Raw genomic sequence first — 20,987 nt, 5'->3', positions numbered from 1 at the left:
CAGGCGGGAGCCTTTGTGTCTGGGCCGGCTCTGGCGGTGATTAGGGGCTTTACAGCGGTTATAAATGGCCGGTCGTTAAAGGGGTTTATGGCCCTGGAAATGAGAAGCAGCCGGCCGGGCCCCAGCCCCCGGAGGGTGCGGGATGCGGGTCAGGGTCCGGGGGATCGCTGCGATCTCAGCCTGGGGTCCCTCCGAATGGGGCTGGAACGGGGGGGCTTCCCGGGGCTGAGGAAGGGTCCTGGGGCTGGGGAAGGGTCCCGGGGCTGGGGAAGAGTCGCGGGACGGAGGAAAAGTCCCGAGGCTGGGCTGGGTCAGGGTCCGGAACCAGGGCAGAGTCCTGGACATGAGTGGGGGTCCCGAGCCGGGGCAGGGTCCTGGAGCTGAGTAGGGGTCCCAGACCAGGGCAGGGTCCTGGAGCTGAGAAAGGGTCCGGAACCAGGGCAGGGTTCTGGAGCTGAGAAAGGGTCCGGAACCAGGGCAGAGTTCTGGACCAGGGCGGGGTTCTGGAGCTGAGTAAGGGTCCCTGGCCAGGGAGGTCCTGGAGGTGAGTAGGGGTCCCGGGCCGGGGCAGGGTCCTGGAGCTGAGAAAGGGTCCGGAACCAGGGCAGAGCCCCGCTGGGGCCGCACAGCAGAGGTCCTGGGGCACGTGGGCTCCCTCCCGCCCCACAGCCGGGGGTCCCAGCGGCCGCGGGGCCGGGCCGGGCTCGGTCGCGCCGTCCAGCTGTGTTTCATTTCCGCAGCGGCCGTGGCCGTGGCCAGAGGCGGGGGGTGGGGGCTGCGTCCCGCCAGCTGCGAAGGATTTGTGGGGACATGGGGCGGAGAGGACGGGCGACCTGCCCTTGCTCAGGCTTCGCCCCCCACAGAGGAGCCCCCCATCTTCTCTCCCACATTGGGATGACCCCCAACCGCTTCGGCTCCTGTGTGGGGTGAGGGTACCCGACAGCTCCTCCCGGGGTGGATCCCGGGCACCGGAGAGGGGGGAGCATCCCCAAGCACCCCCCCATCCCCCCGGGAGGGGCTCTGGGGCACCGAGAGCATTTTGGGGGGGCCCCCACGGGGGTACCGGGGCAGCGATGGAGCCCTGCCCGGGCTGGGGGAGCCCTCCCCAGGCTTTGCGCTCGGGATTTCTGCGGTTTGTGAGGATTTTTGCCGGGAAGGGGGGTGCGGGCGGCGGACGGTGCCGGATGTTTCCGGAGGCTGAGCCAGCTGCTGCTGCTGCCCTGGCACCGGCACACGGCTCCCCACCCGCCTCCCAGGGAATCCGTGCCCTTCCCAGGTGTGACCGGCGCTCCGGGGGGGGGTTATTTGGGGCCAGTGGTTCGCCCGCCCGCCCCAGGCCTTCATCAGGACGGGAGGGAGGGAGAGGAGGGTGGGGTGCAAAGGCTTCATCCGCCCTTCCCGGCAGAATCCCTTCCAGATGTGGGGCTGCCGGTGCTGGCGCTCACACCCCACTGGGTCATGGTACCCAGCGCGGGACCAGGGGCACGGGGGGGCCCCTGGGGGTTTACAGGCAGATCCCACCCCAGACCCCTCCACCCACTTGCCCTGGAATGGAGATGCTTTTTTCCCATTTTCCCCAGATTTGGAGCAAACCCAAGTGAGTCCGCATGGGGGGAGGCAGCTGTTGCGTCGCTGGGGTGAAGGGGTTGGGGTGACCCCTCCCCGAGCCCCTGCAGCGCTGCCTGGCCCTGTGGCTGTCCCCGTGCCCTGTGGCACGGCCCCGGCGCTGCTGTAGGTGAGGTTGTGTCAGCGCCTGGTGAGAAATCCTGTTCTTCAGGGGATTAGGGATGCGGCAAGCCGGGACTTGGCTCGCCGGCCTGAGCCGGAGGTTCTGGGGGCACAGGGGGGATGTGGCCAGGAGCAGGGGGGCCACGGGGGGCTCTGTGAAGCCTTTTCACCCCAAATAGGAGAAGAAACCTCTCTCCTTCCATTCCACAGCTCCTGCTGAACCAGAAACGCCATTTCTTGCTTTTCTTGCCCAGAACCGGCCCCGCGGCACAACCTGCCCTTCCCGCGGCGGTTCCCAGGGCTGAGAAACCTCGGGAAATCCCTCGGAGCTCCTTACCAGGCTGGGAGCGGGGTTTCACCTGCCCCTGGCAGCTCGGCCACAGCCCCACGAGTGTGCACAGACACAGTTTGGGAGTGAGTTTGTGAGTTTTTGTGAGAGTTTGTGAGTTCGTGCCTGAGTTTTCGTGATGATGAGGCTGGGAAAGTGGAGGATCAAATCCACGTGTGCACAAGTGAGCACAGGCACCCACACACGCCCGTGCCAGCGTCACACCCGTGCGAACACGCGTGTGCTGTGCACACTCGGGGGGTGCGGCGAGATTTGGGGGTGCACGCAGCTGTGGGGGGATGCATGGAGATCGGGGGGTGCAGGCGGCTTGGGGGGCTACAGGCAGATTTGGGGGGGGGTACAGGCAGCTTGGAGGGGTCCAGAGAGATTTGGGGGTGCAGCGCATGTGGGGTGCAGGCAGTTTCGGGGGGATGCTGGAGATCGGGGGCAGCCAGGGAGATGCCCCAGCCTGGGGAGTGCAGGGAGGTGAGCAGGGTACGGATCTCGGGGGGATGGGAGGCGTTTGGGGGGGACAGGCAGACCAGGTGGTGCCTCCAGCCGGCACCCCCACGGCAAATCGGGGCGGGGGGCTCGCCCTGGGCTCTCGCTCCGCAGGTGAGCGCGGAGCCCCCGGGCCGGGGCCGGGGCCGGGGGGTGGGACCAGCCCGGCGATAAAACGGCGGCGCGGGCGGGACGGGACGGACGGACGGACGGAGGGAGCCAGCGGCGGGGCCGGTGCTGGTGCCGAGGGAGCGGCGGAGCCCTCGAACTCCTCATTCCCCCCTCGGTGCCCTCCCTGCGCCCCCCGGGCCGGCAGCCGCGATGCCCAACTTCTCCGGGAACTGGAAGATGAAAAGCTCGGAGAACTTCGAGGAGCTGCTGAAGGCGCTGGGTGAGTGGATCCCCGCTCTCCGGGGCTCCCTCGGGCGGGGGCCGGGGGGTTCCCCCCATCTCCCCCCAAATCCTCTCACAGCCCGGCGGTGCCGGTGCCCGGAGCCGCCGTGTGCCGCGGGGATCCCTCTGCTCCCCCTTTGAGCGAAGCTCTGGTGCTCGGTGCCCCGCTGAGGACTCAGAGGCACGACGGGGCCGGGCAGCGTGCCCCGCTCCCGAGGGATCCCCCTGCGGGTTCTCCCCCCTTTCCTGCCTCAGTTTCCCCACCCTGGTGCTCCCCCAAGCACGGACCCGCACCACCCCGGTCCCATCCACCCCCCATCCCGAAAGCTCCCGTGGTCTCACCTGCCCCAGGGACTCCGGGTACAGCCGGTGTCCCCAAAACCAGCCCGGGCAGGACCCTTTTTGTGGGGGTTTTGGGGTCCCACTCTCCCCGGCCTCATCTCGGGCCCCTTTGCCCCCCACGGCGGAGCCGGGTCCGCGCTGAGCGGGGGTGGGGAGGGCCAGGACTCACGGTGGGGGCTGGAACTGGGGGGCACGGGCCGGGAGGGGGTCCCCGGGGCTTCGGGCAGGATCAAATCCAGCTCCCGCACTGCTTCCCTCAGCCTGACCCGCTCCTGGCCAGCCGGGGAGCTGCCGGAGCAGAATATTTTCCAGGTTAGGGGATACGTAACGAATATTTCAGGATAATTATCACTTTCTTGGGTTTCACTCCCGATCCCCCGTCTCCCCTTCTCCCTGCCCTGGCCCCGCTGATGGAACCGGCTCGGGGAAACCTCAGCAGGAAAATAAATCTGCCAGCCCCCCCCCGGAGCCCTGCTCCTTTCCCACGGCGCAAGTGGGGGCTCCCCCCGGGAGCTGGGGACTTTATCAGCTCCAGCCCCCCAGACTGACCCCAAACCATCCGAGCTTTGGTTTTGCTCCCTTTGGGGGCTGTTTCTGCTACCCCACCCCCGTCAGCATCATGTGGGGGGCGGTGTCTGGGGTCTCGGGCACCCCTCCGGTGTGAATCGGGCCTGGGGGTGTTCGTGGGGGGCTTGGAGGGGACCCCTCAGGGACACGTCCCTTCCCACTGCGCGGGGGTTCGGCTCCTCCGTGTCTCCCCCCTGCTGCGCCGGGGGCGCTTCCTTTGTGCGGGGACCCTCTCGGGGGGTCAGTCCCCACCCCGAGGGTGACACGGGAACAATGTCCCCAAAGCAGCTCCCCCGTGACAGCTCCGGGCCGTGATGGATGAGCCGCCTCTGGAGCGGGGACAAAGCCGCAGCTGCCCCGCGGCTGCCGAGGGGGCTGCGGGGGGAGACGCGGGACCCTCGGGGGGGGTCACGCAGGTCACCGAACACAGAGCTCGGACCGGGGCCCTTGTCCCCGCTGTCACCCCGCTCTGGGCCAGCCCTTGCCCCCGTCACCCCCGTCCCTTCCCCGGGGCGCATCCGGCGCCACCCCAGCCCCCTCCGCCAGGTAACGAGAGCCAGATGTGGCCCAGCGGTGGCCGGGGGGGCTCGCCCGTCCCCCCCCTCCCGGGTTGCCTGGAGCCACCTGTGCCCTGGGCTGTGTCACCGCCAAGTGCGGGGCCGCCCCCCGGTCACCGGGCACGCTCGGTGCCACCGTGTCCCCTCCAGGCGTGAACGTGATGCTGAGGAAGATCGCGGTGGCGGCGGCGGCCAAGCCGGCGGTGGAGATCCGGCAGGACGGGGAGAGCTTCTACATCCGCACCTCGACCCCCGTGCGCACCACCGAGATCCGCTTCAGGGTGGGAGAGGAGTTCGAGGAGCAGACGGTGGATGGGCGGCCCTGCAAGGTGGGACCGGGCACGGGTGCTGCACACGCGTGGGGGAGTGAGAGTGAGTGTGAGAGTGTGAGTGTGAGTGTGTGAATGTCTGTGTGTGAGAGTGTGTGAGTGTGAATGTGAGAGTGTGTGTGTGAGAGTGTGAGTGTCTGTGTGTGAGTGTCTGTGTGTGAGAGTGTGAGTGTGTGTGAGTGTGAATGTGAGAGTATGAATGTGTGTGTGAGAGTGTGAGTGTGTGAATGTGTGTGTGTGAGAGTGTGAGTGTCTGTGTGTGAGGGAGTGGGTGGGTGACTGTGAGAATGTGAGGGGGTGTGGGGGTGTGAGTGTGTGAAATGTGTGTGTGAGAGTGGGTGTGAAAGTGCAAGACTGTGAGTTTGAGAGTGTGTGAGAGAGTGGGTGTGTGTGTCAGTGTGTGTGAGTGTGAGTAAGGGTGTGAGTGGGTGTGAGTGAGTGAGTGTGAGACTGTGAGTATGGGTGTGTCTGTGAGTGTAAGGGTCTGTGTGTGACTGTGTGTGCATGAGTGTGTCTGTATGTATGATTGTGTGTGATTCTGTGTGTGTGTGTGTATGATTGTGTGTGTGCCTGTGTGACTGTGTCCATGTGTGTGACTATGTGTGTGTGTGAGTGTGTGTTTTTTGTGTGTCTGTGTATGTCAGTGTGTGTGTGTGACTGTGTCAGTGTGTTTGTGTCAGTGTGACCCTGTGTGTGTCAGTGTGTGTGTGACTGTGTCAGTGTGACCCTGTGTGAGTCAATGTGACCCTGTGTGTGTGTGTGTGTGTCAGTGTGATTCTGTGTGTCAGTGTGTGTGTGACCCTGTGTGTCAGTGTGTGTATGTGTGTCAGTGTGACCCTGTGTGTGTCAGTGTGTGTTTCAGTGTGACCCTGTGTGTGTCAGTGTGACTCTGTGTGTGTGTGTGTGACTGTGACCCTGTGTGTCAGTGTGTCTGTGTGTGTCTGTGTGTGTCAGTGTGTGTATGTGTGTGTCAGTGTGACTGTGTGTGTCTGTGTGTGTGTGTCAGTGTGACCCTGTGTGTGTCAGTGTGTGTTTCAGTGTGACCCTGTGTGTGTCAGTGTGACTGTGTGTGTCTGTGTGTGTGTGTGTAAGTGTGACTCTGTGTCTGTGTGTGTGTGCACACTTTGCAGCAGGGCAGCAGCTCTCTCTCCCCTGTGTCACACCCCTGTGCACACCCCCTGCACACACACCCATCACAGGGGGCACACCCAGCTCTGCTGTGCACACAGGTGCACACACAGGTGTGGGTGTGTGCAGGGACGTGTCTATGCACACTGAGAGTTTGCACACTTGTTTGGCACGAGGCCAGGAGCTCTCATGTGTGTCTGTCTGTGCACACAGCCCCTTCTCCCCACAGCTTCCCCTTCTCCTGCACCCCAACCTCTTCTCTGCCCCCCAGGACTTTGCTGAGCTCCCCATCCCCTCCTGCACCCCCATCCCCTCCTGCACCCCCATCCCTTCCCTGTGCCCCCAACCCCTCATTGTACCCCTCAACCTCTCCGTGTTCCCCCAACCCCTCCCTGTGCCCCCCATGCCCTTCCCTGTGCCATCATCCCCTCATTGTGCCCCCCAACTCCTCCTTGTGCCCCCCAACCCCCATTGTGCCCCCAACCCCTCCCTGTGCCATCATCCCCTCATTGTGCCCCCCATCCCCTTGTTGTGCCACTCAACCCCCTCCCTGTGCCCCCCATTGTGCCCCCAACTCCTCCCTGTGCCATCATCCCCTCATTGTGCCCTTCAACCATTCTCTGTGCCCCCCAACTCCTCCCTGTGCCTCCCAGCCCCTGTTGTGCCCCCATCCTCTCCCGGTGCCCCCCGGTGATCCCGCACCCCCCTGGCACAGGGACAAACGGCCCGTTCTGCCCCCGGGGCTGGTGACAGCTGCCCCGGGAGGGCAGGAGGTGCCCCAGGGAGGGCAGGAGGTGCCCCGGGGGTGCCCACACCCCCCCCCCAGCGCTGCCCCCTGTGCCCCCCAGAGCCTGGCCAGGTGGGAGGGCGAGAGCAAGAACAAGATGGTGTGCGAGCAGCGCCTGCTCAAGGGCGATGGGCCCAGGACGGGCTGGTCCCGGGAGATGAGCAACGACGGGGAGCTCATCCTGGTGAGGGGAACGGGGAACCGGGGCCAACCAGGGCCAACCGGGGCCAACCAGGGCCAACCGGGGCCTGGGGGCAGCGCTGCCCTCTGGGAGCTCCCTCGGAGCTGGGATGGCGACAGGAGGGGAGCAAAGGGGACAGGAGGGGTTGGATGGGGGCAGGAAGGGGGGAAAGGGGACAGGAAGGGGGGAAGGGGACAGGAGAGTACTCGGATGGGGACAGGAGGGGTGGATGGGGACAGGAAGGGGGGAAAGGGGACAGGAGAGCGCTGGGATGGGGACAGGAAGGGGGGAAGGGGGACAGGAGAGCGCTGGGATGGGGACAGGAATGGAGGACAGGAGAGCACTGGGATGGGGACAGGAATGGGGGAAAGGGGACAGGAGAGCGCTGGGATGGGGACAGGAATGGAGGACAGGAGAGCGCTGGGATGGGGACAGGAAGGGGGGAAAGGGGACAGGAGAGCGCTGGGATGGGGACAGGAATGGGGGAAGGGGGACAGGAGAGCGCTGGGATGGGGACAGGAATGGGGGAAGGGGGACAGGAGAGCACTGGGATGGGGACAGGAATGGAGGACAGGAGAGCGCTGGGATGGGGACAGGAAGGGGGGAAAGGGGACAGGAGGGGGCAGATGGGGACAGGAGGGGGGGAAAGGGGAGAGGAGAGTACTGGGATGGGGACAGGGGTGGATGGGGACAGGAGGGGGTGGATGGGGACACTGAGGAGGCACAGCCACACCTGTGACCAACCCCGCTTCTCCTGGCAGACCATGACAGCCGACGACGTTGTGTGCACCAGGGTCTACATTCGGGAGTGACCCTCCCCCGTCTCAGCTGACCCCCCCCATATCCCCCCTCTCCCACCCCGTGTCCCCTCAGTCCCCTGCACTCCTCTCCCTCTCACAGGGGAGGTGTTGCATCCCCCCGCGGGGGTACAGCAGCGAACCCCCTTTTTTGGGGACACACACACACACACACACACACACACACGGATTTCCCTCCCCCTGCAGGGCGGGGCTCTCCGGGGGCAGCAGAATCTCCCGTCCCGTCCTGCTCTCGCTCGGGGCCTGGCTCGGTGCCGGCTGCGTCGGGGGGTAACGCGGCCCCTCCCTGCCTTTTGGGCTGGTTTGAGCTGCTTTGGGTTCGCGCTGCTGTTGGTTCCCGCAGCCCCCAGCCCTGCCCCGCGACCCCTCCCCAGTATTTATTTGTGAATATGGTACCAGATGGGAGCACCAAACCCCCCCAACCAGGGGCAGTGCCAGGTCCCAGCCCCCCCCAGGGTCCAACTTCCCTCTGTTTCCTCCCCCTTTTTCAATAAATGTCCTGTGACGCCCCCCGGGGTATCCCTGTCTCTCCTCCTGGTCCCACTGGCGCACAGATCTCACACTCTGGGTCTCTGGATCCCACATCCCAGATTCTGCACCCTAGATCTGCACCCCGGATTCTGCACCCCAAATCCCACACCTCGGATTCTGCACCCCAAATCCTACAGTCTGAATCCCACACCCTGGATTCTGCACCCCACACTTTCACACCCCAAATCCCACACACCATATCCCAAACCCTGGATTCTGCACCCCGGATCTTTCACCCCAACTTCTGCACCCCAAATCCTACACTCCAGATCCTACACCCCAGATCCTTCCCACTGGATCCCACACTCCAGATCCCACACCCCAAATCCCACATTCCAGATCCCATAGCCTGGATCCCTCCCTCTGGATCCCACACCCCAGATTCCCACACCCCGGATTACACACCCCAAATCCCACACTCCAGATCCCACACCCCAGATTCTGCTCCCCACATCCTACAGTCTGAATCCCACACCCCGGATCTTTCACCCCAAATTCTGCACCTCAAATCCCACACTCCAGATCCCACAGCCTGGATCCCTCCCTCTGGATCCCACACTCCAGATCCCACACCCCAGATTCCCACACCCCGGATTACACACCCCAAATCCCACGCTCCAGATCCCACACCCCAGATTCTGCTCCCCACATCCTACAGTCTGAATCCCACACCCTGGATTCTGCACCCCACACTTTCACACCCCAAATCCCACACACCATATCCCAAACCCTGGATTCTGCACCCCGGATCTTTCACCCCAAATTCTGCACTCCAAATCCTACACTCCAGATCCCACACCCCAGATCCTTCCCACTGGATCCCACACTCCAGATCCCACACCCCAAATCCCACATTCCAGATCCCACATTCCAGATCCCACAGCCTGGATCCCTCCCTCTGGATCCCAAACCCCCGATTCCCACACCCCGGATTACACACCCCAAATCCCACACCCCGGATTACACACCCCAAATCCCACACCCCAAATCCCACGCTCCAGATCCCACACCCCAGATCCTTCCCCCTAAATCCCACACCCCGAATCCCCACACCCTAAATCCCACACCCGCGATCCCACGCTCCAGATCCCACACCCCAAATCCCCACACCCTAAATCCCACACCCCGTATCCTGCCCCCCACATCCCCTCCCCCGCCGTTGCGCAAGGGGCCGGGGGCGAGGGCGGCAGCGGGGCTGGCACATCCCGCGTGGGAAGCGGGTGGTGGCTCCGAGGTGACCGCGGGTGACTGTGGGGTGACTGTGGGGTGACCGTGGGGCAGGGAGGGCAGCGTGGGGCCGGGGCTTTGGGCTCTAGCCCAGCTCTCAGCATGAGACCCCATCGCGGCTGGGGTGGGGGAGCCGGGGGCACCCGTGGGTTTGTTCTGTGGCTTCATTAATTATCGGGCTGGCCGATAATTGCCCTGCATGGGATGGCGTTAATTAGCCCAGGACACCGGGGCTGAGCTGGGGGGGTGCGGGGAGGGTGGGGGTGCAGGACTGCCCTGCTTCGATCTTTGGGGTGCCGCTGCCCCCCGTTCCCTGCCCAGCTGGCCTCCCCCAGACCGGGCCGGGACCCCTCGGGGGCAGTGCCCCCGTCCCGAGCGGCCGTGGGGCAGGTGGGGGGCACCGCCCCACCGAGCCCTGATGGGGGGATGGAGAAGGGAGCCAGGGCTCAGCGTTGGCTTCACCCCCACGCCCGGGCTGTGATCCCGCACCCCGGGAGCTCGTCCAGGAGCAGCAAGGGTGGAATTACACCTTCCCTGGGGAGGAGGAGGAGGAGGAGGAGGGGGAGGAAGGCTCCGGTATCTCCAGGTGGACACTTGGCAGGCGCCCATCACCCCTGGCGCGGTTCCCAGAGCGCTGCCAGGGCCGTGTCCCGCCTCTCCCGAGGGTCCCGGCCCCCTCCCCACTTCACCCCCACGGCCCCGGAGACCCCGGGAGCGCCGGGCCGGGAGCCGCCGGTAATGGAATCCAGCCGTGCCCCCGGCTCCGACGGCTTCCCCCCGCCGGAGGAATATCCGCTTTCCCCGGGAGCCCTGGGGACGGCTCCGGTTCGCCTCGGCCTGGGGGGATCCCTGGGGGGGCTCCGGGACCCCGAGGAGTGGGGGGAGCACGGCTGGATGGGGAGGGGGCTGGGGCTGCCTGCGCTCCCCCCACAGCGGCCCGGGGGTCCCGTTCCGCCGCTCCGGGGTGCCGGGGGGCTCCGAAGGGGCAGTGGCGGGAGGCGCCCCCTCCCCGGAGCTCGGCTGCTCTCGGAACAAAAGCGAATTCCTCTGCGCGGAGCTGGGGAGGGGGGCTGGGCCGGAGGGGCCGTGAGTAACCCCAAAACCGCTCTGGGGGCTGCGGCCCCCCTCCCGCGGCTCCGCCTGGGTGGTGTCGAGGTCCCCGGCGCCTCTAATCCGGCACTAATCCTCCCCGGTGACCCCGGCGGCCCCGCTGCCCCCCCGGGCTGGGGAGGGGGCCGGGCTGGCCCCTCGCCTTTCATCTGCGGAGACAAAGCGGGGAATGAATGCGCGACCCTGGGGGGCCCTGGCCCCTCACCCCGCAATTTTTCCGTGCATTTTCTGGAAGCAGAGCTTGGGCTGGGTGTGGGGGAACCGCGTCTCATCCCCCTCCCCGCTCCGTGCCGGGAGGGAGCGGGGGGGCTTCGAGCGGGAGGGGGGCTGCGCTGGGCTCTGCCCTGCCGGGATGTCCCTGCAGGGCACAGGCGGACAGGACAGAGATGTCCCTGCAGGGCACAGGGGGACAGGACAGGCTTGGGGGGGTCACCCAGCCCCGGTGATGCTGGGGATGGGGTAGAGGACACATCCAGCATGACCCCAGCCGAGCTGTGCCCCCCAAGGGCTGGGGTCACCCCCCAGTGACCCCCACACCCCCCGGGCCGGCCGCTGCCCAGCTCGGAGCCCACCCTGGCTGGTCCAGGCTGGCTGCTCGGCATCCCCCCCCGCCCCCCAAAACGTCCTGACTGACCGAGGAGCTGGGGACAGGGAGGTGCCAGCCCCAGGGGGTCTTTCAGCTGTCCTGCTCTCCAGAGGGGTCTCTGGGTGTGTGACATGCTTGGGGACCCTGCTCGGTGCCTGGCACGGCTGGGGCACCACGCAGCCATCGTGCCACATGCCCGGGTGGGCTCTGGCACATGGCACAGGGTCCCAGCACCCAGCGTGGCAGGAGGGGACCCTGCTCTCGGGGGTGCCCCCATCTTACCGGGGTGACACCGTGTCCCCGGGGGTGTCCCCACGGCTCAGGGCAGCAGGGACGCTGCCGCCTGGGTGGCTCAGCGAGGCGTGGCGAGCCCCGGGGGACAGGGACTGTCACCGCCCGCACTCAGCCCGGCGGGCCGGGGGCTGGGCAGGAGCTCCCCCCTTCCCCCCCACTCCCCTCAGCTGGCGGCCGGCCAGCATTGTTCTCCTCGCCGCCTCCTCCTCCTCCTCCTCCTCCTCCTCTCCCCCTGCAGCTGCAGCTGGCGCCGCAGCTTTCCTGGGCTCCAGGGGAGGGGGAGCCTCCAACCACAGCCCGACAGAGCCCCCCGGCCTGGGCTGCCCTGGGCAGGGCTGGGGGGTTCCACCCCCATCCCGCTGTGGAGGGGAGTCTGGTCCAGCGTGTGGAGGGGGCAGGGGGCTTTGGGATGCAGTGGGCCCCCCAGTAGGGTATTTTTTGGGGGGATCTCCCTTAGCAGCTCAGTAGCCCAGCCATGGCTGGAATCTCCCATGGGGTGAGTGCAGGGCTGAAAAAGGGGAGGGGTTGAAGCAATTTGGGGGGAGTCTGCCTCTACTGTGGGGTCTGCAGGGATGCTGAGATGATGAGAGGGCCCAGGAGGGTAACTGGAGATGGGAAGTTACAAGGACAGGGAGAGGGACTGGGGGTGTGCATGGGGTCAAGACTGAGTCCAGACAGGGGAGAAGAGCAGAGGGACAACGGGGGGGGGGGGGGGTTGCAGAGGGACAACGGGGGGGGGGTTACAGGGCTGGCAAAGGGGGGAAGGGAGTGGGACAGACCCCTCCCTACCCAGGCTTGTGCTCCCCTGCTGGAGCAGGAGGAGCTGGGAGCGGGCAGGGGCAGAGGAAGGCAGGACCCAGCAGCTCCCAGTTGGGTAAGGATGGGGAAACTGAGGCACACCCGGGATCAAAGCGGGGCAGTCATTGCCCCGGGGCTCCTGCTGCCCCACGCTCAACCCCACACCCTGCCTGCCCCACACTCTGTCCCAGGCTCAACCCCACACACCGAGTTGGGATTCGCGTTTAATGCCAAGTACAAAGTCACCGCCCCCCCTCCCCCAAAAAACAAAACAAAAAAAGGAAAAACTTCTAAAATTCTTCCAAAAATAAATAAAAGGAAAGGGACGGGTCCCCCCCAACCCCTCCTGTCCTGTGCAAAGAGAAAAGAACCACCCCCTCTGCATCCCAGGCCTGAGCCAGGCTCCAGTAAGGAAAGAAACGGGCAAAGCAAGGAGCTGGGGGCCCGGGCAGCAGGTCCCCAGGGTGGGGCTGGGAGTGAGGCATCCCCAAAGGGGGTGAGTACTTCCCCTCTCCCCACACTGCCTCCAGCACAAGCCTGGCCCCACCACACCACAGCAGATGGGGAAACTGAGGCAGGGGCACGGGGTACCCCCTGCTCCTCTCCAGCAGCGGCAGCTGGAGCCCGCCCTGTGCCCCCCGGGGCTGGAGCCAGGGCAGGGCAGGGGGCTCTGCCGGCAGGGCAGGGGGCTCTGGAGGCTCCCGGGGGGGCGGGGTAGGTGAGGTGCTGTCGGAAATGTGACCTATGTACATCCCTGAAGGTGGCAGCCCCTCCCCATCGCCTGGCCCGGCCCTGCCCTGCCTGCCCCCGGGCGGCTCCGGGCCCCACCCCGCTACGAGGTCTGGCACTGCACGTGCTGCCGCATCCCGTCCTCGAAGTCATCCTCGTGATAGGCTTCCCCGGTGTAGGGCCGCCGGCCCGGCCCGCCGTGAGCCGTGTAATCGCTGAGCTCCACCTCCTCCGTGTCCTCCGTGGCCATCACCTCCTCCTGCGGCGGGAAGAAGGCCTGCAGCTGCCGCAGGCGCTCTGCGGGGAGCCAGCCCGGCTCGGGGAACTTCACCTGGGAGCAGACAGCAACGTCAGGCAGCTCGGGAAGGCCAGAGGTGGGAGATGTCAAGTCCCAGCACCCTGCTCTAGCTCACCTCGAACTGCAGGATGAGCTTTCCTTTCTGAAAGGGGCTCCTGTAGACAGGCATCCCCTCGTTGGGGATGCACTTCAGGTCCCCAGGCCGGATCACATCACCTGAGAGACAGAGATGAGGGTCACCCTGCTGTGCTGGCAGCTCCTGGTGTGATATATTGGTCTCTTCGAGCCAGGTCTTAAAAGCTCTTTAGCTTTTATATCACACCCAAGATAGCTCAGCTACCTTAAAAGGAGTAAAATCACCAGGATGGCTTCTGTGGTAGTGTTGGAAACAGAAAAGTTGTAATAAAAGGCAGAATAACAAAACTCTTTACAGAGAAAAACCGAGCCAGGTGCAAGAGGTTCTAAAACACCTCACAAAAGCGATTAGTTCCTTTGTTCTCTTCTTTTTCTAGTAAATTGCTTAGGTAGAACTTTTTAGCTCCTGTCCAATTGGCCACCCTAAAGTTTGAGGTGAAGTCCCCCGGGAGGTGGGAACACCTCTTACCAGGTCTTTTTTACCCAACTGAGAGATAAACTTCCGGGCTTTTTTTCTTTTTAAGGAAACAAAGGACAGTTTTGTCACTCCATCAACAAGGGGCACATCCCTATTCTGGTGTGCCACTCCCAGGTGCTGAGTGCCCCTCACCTGGCGGGGAGGACACGAGCAGGGTGCGGTTGTCCAGGGTGTGGATCACCTGCCTGCACCCACACAGGGCGTCTGCCAGGCTGATCTCCCTCCTGACAATCAGGTCATCACCGCTGCGCCGGAAAACAGGATGTTCCTTCTGATCCAGGACAATGATGATGTCCCCGGGCTCCAGGCCGGGCACCTGGTCCCCTTCCTCGTGGAAGGTGATTTTCTGCCCATCCTTCATGCCTGCGAGGAGGGTGGAGGAGGCTCAGAGCCCGTGGGGCACTTCGGGGTCACCCCCTCTGTGGTCAGCCCCGGCTCACCTTTATCCAGGTGCACGCTGAGGATTTTCTTCTCCCGCACCACCTTGCGGCCGTTGCAGGTGAGGCAGCAGTCCCGGGGCCGGATCCACTCGCCCTGGCCCTGGCACTGGGAGCACACGGTCTGGATCTGCTGGATCATGCTGGGCCCCAGCTGGTGGATGCGAACCTCCATGCCCGAGCCGTGGCACTTGGGGCACCTTCTCTGGGCGCCCTCCCGCACCCCGCAGCCTGTGCCGAGGGGGGCAGGGGGTCAGACACTGGGGTAGGGGGTGCTGGGGCGGCCCCTCAGCCCCTCGCTCACCTCCACACTTGCGGCAGATGATGTTCTTCTGCAGGGACAGCTTCCGTGTGGAGCCGTTGTACAGATCCTCCAGCGACACCGAGAGCTGGTGCACCACCGTCTTCCCTGGGCACGGGGAGAGCCTGGCTCAGTGCCACCCCCCTGCCACGGCCAGACAGGCGCTGGACACCACTCAGGCTCACCAGGTGAGCCAGTCCTGCTCCTTCCTCAAGGACAGGGCAGGGACACGGACAGGGACAGTTTCCCTCCAAGCCTGGATGCTGCCCTGGGGCAGTGCCGGGTCCCCAGCGTGGGCAGGGCACGGCTCCCACCCCAGGGCTCTCAGCCACCCCCAGCTGCTCTAGCTGGAGCGGCTGGGATGACTCCCTCGGCTTCCTAATTGCCCTGCAATTAACTCCTGCCATCTCAGCAAGAAGCTGGCGAGTCACTGTGTCCCTGTGACCCAGGCCCAAGTCACCGGGCTGGCCCCGCGTCCTGCTGCCACCCCGGGGCTGCTCCGGTGACTCAGCCCAGCCCCGGGGACGGGGACGGCGGGGGAAAGCCGGGACAGGGACAGGGAAGGGCCCTTTGAAGAGAGGCAGGTGGAGAAAGTAATGAGGGTGGTGAGGAGCTGCAGCAGGCTGTGCCGCAGGGGCAGAGACAGCCTGGGGAGCCTGGCTGGATCCCCCGAGCCAGTGCCACGCTGGGCACCAGCCTCCTCTCACGCCAAGGTCTCAGCAGGGCTGTCACCCCTGAGCCAGTGCTGTGCTGGGCACCAGCACTGACACACAGAGTCCCAGCAAGTCTGTGACCCCCTGAGCCAATGTCACACTGCATTTGGGTGCCAGCCCTCTCCCAGTCATGCTTCCTAGCAGTCCTTGTCCTCCAAACCAGTGCTGTGCTTGGCACCAGCCCCCTCCCACCAAGAGGTCCCAGCAGGTTTGTCACCTTCTATTCCATCCTCACAGTGCTGGGCACCAGCCCCCTCCCACCAAAAGGTCCCAGCAGGTTTGTCACCTCCTGTCACCTCCTCACAGTGCTGGGCACTAGCCCCCTCCCACCAAAAGGTCCCAGCACATTTGTCACCTCCTCATGGTGCTGAGAACCAGCTGCCTCCCACCAAGAGGTGCCAGCAGGGTTGTCACCTCCTGAGTGACCACCATGCTGGGCACCAACCCCCTTCCACCAAGAGGTGCCAGCAGGTTTGTCACCTCCTGAGTGACCACCACGCTGGGCACCAATCCCCTCCCACCCACCCCGGGGTCACAGCAAGTCCCTCATCCGCAAGTCCCTCATCCCCGAGTCCCTCACCCCCTCACCTCTTCTGTCTGCCCGGCCACGCATCCTCACTCCCCCTCCAAAGAAGAGGTCGAAGATGTCCATGGGGGAGCCGAAGCCGCCGCCTCCCCCGCGGCCCCCCAGGCCTCCCTCCTTCATGGCCCGCTCGCCGCCGCGGTCATAGAGCGCCCGTTTGTGGGCGTCCGACAGCACCTCGTAGGCCTGGGAGATCTGCTTGAACTGGGGAGGGGAGAGGGGGCTCAGCTGGGCCAGGGGGTCCCGGGGGAGGCTGGGGGGGCCGCACGTACCCGCTCGCCCTCGCTGGGGTTCTTGTCGGGGTGGTAGCGCAGTGCCAGGCGCCGGTATGCCCGCTTGATCTCGTCCAGGCTGGCGCCCGGCCGCACGCCCAGCAGGTCGTAGTAGCCTGTCTCCTTCACCATCTTCCCGGCTGCTGTGACGTGCTGGGACAGGACACAGCTGTGAGCCTGGCACTGCCACCCAGCCTGAGCTCTGTGTGACCCCCCAAAACCCTGCTGAGCCCTGCTGGCCCCCTGCGCAGCCGTGCCTCAGTTTCCCCGCAGTGGGACGGGGGGGGGGGGTTGACAACAACACGACAGCCACTCGGGGCTCCTGCATGTGTGGGGGTGGTCCCCAAGCCCCGTCCCCCCTAAAGGCTTTGATCCCTGCTCTCCCCCTGTGCACCCATGCCTCAGTTTCCCCGCAGTGGAAGAGGGGATGGTGACAACAACCCCACACAGGGCTCCTGCAAGTGCACCCCAAGTCCTGTCCCCCCAAAAGGTTCTGATCCCTGTTGTCCCTCATGCACAGCCCTGCCTCAGGCGTCCCTTCCCCCCGCAGCAGCATCCCGCGGGTGTCAGGGATGTCCGAACCGGTGCCACCGGGGACAGCCACGCACAGCACGGGGGTCCGGCAAGGAAGGGGGTGGACTCCGGGTGCCCCCCCGGGCCATGTGCCACAGCCGATAAGCCCCGCGTGGGGTGGGGACGCGTTTATCTTGTGACACGGGCGACGCGGGGAGTGCCCGTGACCCCCGCACGGGTAAATAACCCCAGCTTCCCACTCCGCACCGGCTCCCCGGGACCGCAGCCGGGTCCGTCCCCCGGGGACACCGGGGCGGGTCCGGCCCGTCCGTCCCAAGGCGGGATCCCCGCGGCTGGAGCGGGGTCTGTCCCCCGGGGCCGAGGCTGGGGCCGGGACCCTGAGGCAGGGTCGGTCCAGCCCAGGAGCCCCGTGTGGGGCGGCTCAGACCCGAGGGTCGCGCACCGGGGGGACCGGGGCTGTCGGGGCGGAGGTGACACGGTGACAGCCCGTTCACAGCCGCGGAGACACCCGCACCCCACACCGGAGCGGCGGAGCGGACCCGAGCCCGGTGCTCCCGGAGGAGGAATCGCCTCAAAGCCCCCCCGCGCCCTGCAGGCCCTCAGGGCACCCCGAGGAGCCGCCTCAGGGCTGCGCGGGCCGGGCCCACCGCTGACACGGGCGGGGCGGGGCGGGGCGGGCCGGCTCCCGCCGGGGGTCGCGGGGGGGTTGGGGAGGGGCCGGGAGGGTTCGGGGGTCGTGGCGGGGTCCCGGGGCCGCCCCCCCTACCACTCACCGCCGCCGCCGCTCCGCCGCCGTCTCCGAACTCTCTGGAAGCCGCGGGCACGCCCCCCGCGCTGACCCCACCCCCTCCGCGCCGCACGCCGCGCCCATTGGTGGAAACGCCCTCCTGTGCCCGCCCATCACCCGGCGGGTCTGGCGCTGATTGGGTGCAGGGGCCGTGCTTGCCCGCTCCGGAGGCGGGGCGCCACTTTGCCTTGCGATTGGCTGAGACAGCGTCAGGGCCGGGCCTCAGGGTTAACTCCTTGTTTCTCATTGGCTGGGAGATTGTGGCCAATCAGAGGGAAGAGCGGAGAATGCGGGTGCGGCGGGCGTCCGGCAGGGGGCGCGCGGCCCGCGCGGAGGGCGGGGAAGTGGGCGGGGCCAATCAGTTGGGTGGGACTAAGAGGGTGTGGCGCTATGGGGTGGAGCAGTGGGCGTGGCAATAGGCGTGGTCTTTATGGAGGGGACGCGGGGGTGACTCTTGGGGGAGTTTCGGGGTGCTGGGGTGGGGGCACCGGCAGTTCTGGGGGGGCTCAGGGGTCACAGGGAAGGCTCGAGGGGCTCCCGGAGGTCCCGGGGGTCCCAGGGGGCTGTTCCGGGGGTGCCGGATGGTCACAGGGGGGTCCTGAGGAAGATCCTGGGGGTCCTGGGGAGGAAGGAATCACGGGCACTCCTTGGGGGGTCTCAGGGGGTCCCCTGGTGGTCCCAGGTTTCTCCGTGGGGGGGGTCACAAGGGGTCCCCGCAGGGTGATGGGGGGGCCTGGGGAGCTCACAGTGAGGGTGGGGGGCCCTGGGGGGGGGTCTCTGCTCTCCCCCCCCCGTGCCCTGGGGGTGCTCACGGAGCCTTTCTGGGCTCTGTGCTCCCCCTCCCCTAATGGGGTTTATCGCAGGAGTGGGTCCAAGAGTGGGGAGGGGTTTGAGGGCTGGACTGGGGGGTCTGAACTGGGGAACCAGGGCCTGTCTGGGGGGGCTGGGGGCACAACTGGGGGCTGGGAGCTGTCCGGGGGGGGCTGGAGTTTGAACCAGGGGGGCTGGGGTCTCTCCAGGGGCCAGGACTGGGGTCTGGGGTCTGAACCAGGGTCTGGGACCCTCCCATTCCCTTTGTCCCCACTCAGGGGTGCGGGGGGGGGTCAGGGTCTCTCCTCCAGCCCCCCCTCAGGGCTGCCCAGGCATTCCTGGTGCCCCCCTGTGCCCCCAGCATGGCCTCAGGCTGGGCTGGGGTCACTGACCAGGGACCCCCTGAAGAGGAGGAGGAGGAGGAGGGGGGTTCCAGAGGTTCTGGTGGGCTTTGGGGGTGCTGAGACCCCCTGCCATCCCCTCCCCGAGCTCCAGCCCAGCCCTGCTGCCCCCTCCACGTCAGGTTTGGCCAGGCTGGGCCCCTCTGGCTCTGGGGGGGCTGCAGGGCAGGCTCGGGGGGTCCTGCAGAGGATCAATCCCTCCCCTCCCGGTTGAAACCCAAGCCCTGCCGGCAGCTGCTGGGAGCCCCGGGCCAGCTGGGCCCGGAATCCCGGAGAATTCCGGCCAGAGGAGGTGCCCTGGGGCACTGGGAGAGGGGCAGGGGCTGGTACGGGCACCCCGAACTGGGAATGTGGTCCCTGAACTGGGAGTGGGGGCTCTGAACTGGGAATGGGGGCTCTGAACTGGGAGTGGGGTCCCTGAACTGGAAGTGGGGGCTCTGAACTGGGAATGGGGTCCCTGAACTGGGAATGGGGTCCCTGAACTGGGAGTGGGGGCTCTGAACTGGGAATGGGCTCCCTGAACTGGGAATGGGGGCTCTGAACTGGGAATGGGGTTTCCAAACTGGGAATGGGGTTTCTAAATTGGGCACATGATTCCCAGCTGGAAATGGGGTCCCCAGACTGGGCACTGGGTCCCCAAACAGGGAGCAGGGTCCCATAGGGTTCCCAAACTGGGAATGGGGTCCCCAAACTGGGAATGGGGTCCCCAAAGTGGGATTGAGCCCCCAGCCCTGCTGTGGAAGCTGTTGGGGACATGGGGCTGGAGCCAAGGGCCCTTCCTGTCCCTTCCTGTCCCTTCCTGTCCCCTCCTGTCCCCTTCCAGCTGGATCCGGTGGCCAGCGGTGACTCAGGGCTGGCTGCTGTCACATCCTGTCCCCACCACGTGCCCCTGGCCTGGCACCGTGCCCCCCAAACCTCCCCTGGGCACCAGGACCGGGTTTGGCATGGGGACACAGCCCGACTGTCCCCGTGCCACCTGTGCTTGTCCAGCTGTGCTGAGTCACCTCCACCCTCGCTGTGCCCACCCCTGATGTCCCCCAGCCTGGGGGGGGGTGCAGAGGGGTGTCCCAAAATCAGGGAGGGGCTCTGGGGGGGCTTCTCCTCTCCCCACCCTCGGCTCATCCCCATCCATCCTGGCTGTGGCTGGGTGAGAAGGGAAACTGAGGCACGGTGCTGGTGTGTGGGAGCTGGATGGGGTTTCACCCTTTCCTGCGTGCCCATGTGCCACACCCATGTGCCACACCCCGTGTCCCTGTGCCACACCCCATGCCCGAGTGCCACACCCCATGTGCCACGCCCCGTGTGCTCCTGTGCCAACCCCAGTGTCCCTGTGCCACCCCCAGTGTCCCTGTGCCACACCCCCTCCCTGTGCCACCCCCAGTGTCCCTGTGCCAACCCCGTGTGCAACACCCCTTGTGCTCCTGTGCCACACCCAGAGTCCCTGTGCCACCCCCAGTGTCCCTGTGCCACACCCCCTCCCTGTGCCAACCCCGTGTGCAACACCCCGTGTGCTCCTGTGTCACATCCCATGCCCGAGTGCCACACCCATGTGCCACACCCAGTGCTCCTGTGCCACACCCGTGTCCCTGTGCCATACCCATATGCCATGCCCGTGTCCCTATGCCACCCCCTGTGTCTGTGTGCCAATCCTGTGTCCCTCTGTGCCGCCCCCAGTGCCCTTTGCCCCCTCCGTGTCTGTGTCCCACACTCTGTGTCCCTGTGCCACACCCATGTCCCACATCCCGTGTGCTCCTGTGCCACACCCGTGTGTCACACTCTGTGTCCCTGTGCCACACCGTGTGCCACTCCCAGTGCCCCTGTGCCACACCCCGTGCCCCTGTGCCACCCCCGTGCCCCTGTGTCACAGCAGGGCAACCATCAGCCCGGGGATGGGGGAACGTGTCCCCAGGGGGAATTTGTGTCCCCAGGGATGGGAAACACCAACCCGGGGGGGCTGAATCGGCCTGGGAAGGGGAAGGCACCCCCCAGGGATTGGGGGGTATCACCCGGAAATCGGGGTGCAATGTCCCGGGAATCGGGGTGCAATGTCCCGGGAATCGGGGTGCAATGTCCCAAGGATCGGGGTGCATTGTCCCAGGCACTGCGGTGCATCACTCCAGGGGTGCAATGTCCTGGGAATCGGGGTGCAATGTCCCAAGGATCGGGATGCATTGTCCCAGGAATCGGGGTGCATCACTCCGGGGGCTGCATCACCGCAGGGATTGGGTTCATCACCCAGAAATCGGGGTGTATCAACCAGAAATCGGGGTGCATTGTCCCAAGGATCGGGGTGCATTGTCCCAG

The 20,987-nt window shown here is 66.0% G+C and overlaps 2 protein-coding genes across 2 annotated transcripts; one reads left to right on the top strand and one right to left on the bottom strand.

Moving 5' to 3' along the window:
• The first annotated feature begins 2,739 nt into the window (after window positions 1-2,739).
• Window positions 2,740-8,169, top strand: CRABP2 (cellular retinoic acid binding protein 2). The gene is made up of 4 exons (XM_059870781.1): window positions 2,740-2,948; window positions 4,567-4,745; window positions 6,722-6,844; window positions 7,603-8,169. Exons 1-4 carry the CDS (start codon window positions 2,879-2,881, stop codon window positions 7,651-7,653), a joined length of 423 nt encoding a protein of 140 aa, XP_059726764.1. The 5' UTR covers window positions 2,740-2,878; the 3' UTR covers window positions 7,654-8,169.
• Window positions 8,170-12,489: 4,320 nt separating this feature from the next.
• Window positions 12,490-17,548, bottom strand: LOC132340311 (dnaJ homolog subfamily A member 1-like). The gene is made up of 8 exons (XM_059871217.1): window positions 17,459-17,548; window positions 16,152-16,304; window positions 15,885-16,083; window positions 14,587-14,691; window positions 14,286-14,513; window positions 13,978-14,208; window positions 13,348-13,448; window positions 12,490-13,265 (listed from the first exon to the last, which is right to left on the bottom strand). The coding sequence occupies exons 2-8, from the start codon at window positions 16,281-16,283 to the stop codon at window positions 13,038-13,040; spliced, it is 1,224 nt and encodes a 407-aa protein (XP_059727200.1). The 5' UTR covers window positions 16,284-16,304; window positions 17,459-17,548; the 3' UTR covers window positions 12,490-13,037.
• Window positions 17,549-20,987: the final 3,439 nt, after the last annotated feature.

Source organism: Haemorhous mexicanus, chromosome 31, assembly GCF_027477595.1.
Source record: "Haemorhous mexicanus isolate bHaeMex1 chromosome 31, bHaeMex1.pri, whole genome shotgun sequence".
NCBI lineage: Eukaryota > Metazoa > Chordata > Aves > Passeriformes > Fringillidae > Haemorhous > Haemorhous mexicanus.
This window is presented reverse-complemented; position numbering and strand designations above follow the sequence as displayed.

Coding starts and splice junctions, on each gene's coding strand:
- LOC132340311 (XM_059871217.1), bottom strand. CDS start 16,283: ATGGTGAAGGAGACAGGCTACTACGACCTGCTGGGCGTGCGGCCGGGC. Junction 16,084..16,151: donor ACCCCAGCGAGGGCGAGCGG/GTACGTGCGGCC, acceptor TCCCCTCCCCAG/TTCAAGCAGATCTCCCAGGC. Junction 14,692..15,884: donor TGGCCGGGCAGACAGAAGAG/GTGAGGGGGTGA, acceptor CCCCGTGCCCAG/GGAAGACGGTGGTGCACCAG.
- CRABP2 (XM_059870781.1), top strand. CDS start 2,879: ATGCCCAACTTCTCCGGGAACTGGAAGATGAAAAGCTCGGAGAACTTC. Junction 2,949..4,566: donor GGAGCTGCTGAAGGCGCTGG/GTGAGTGGATCC, acceptor TGTCCCCTCCAG/GCGTGAACGTGATGCTGAGG. Junction 4,746..6,721: donor TGGATGGGCGGCCCTGCAAG/GTGGGACCGGGC, acceptor TGTGCCCCCCAG/AGCCTGGCCAGGTGGGAGGG.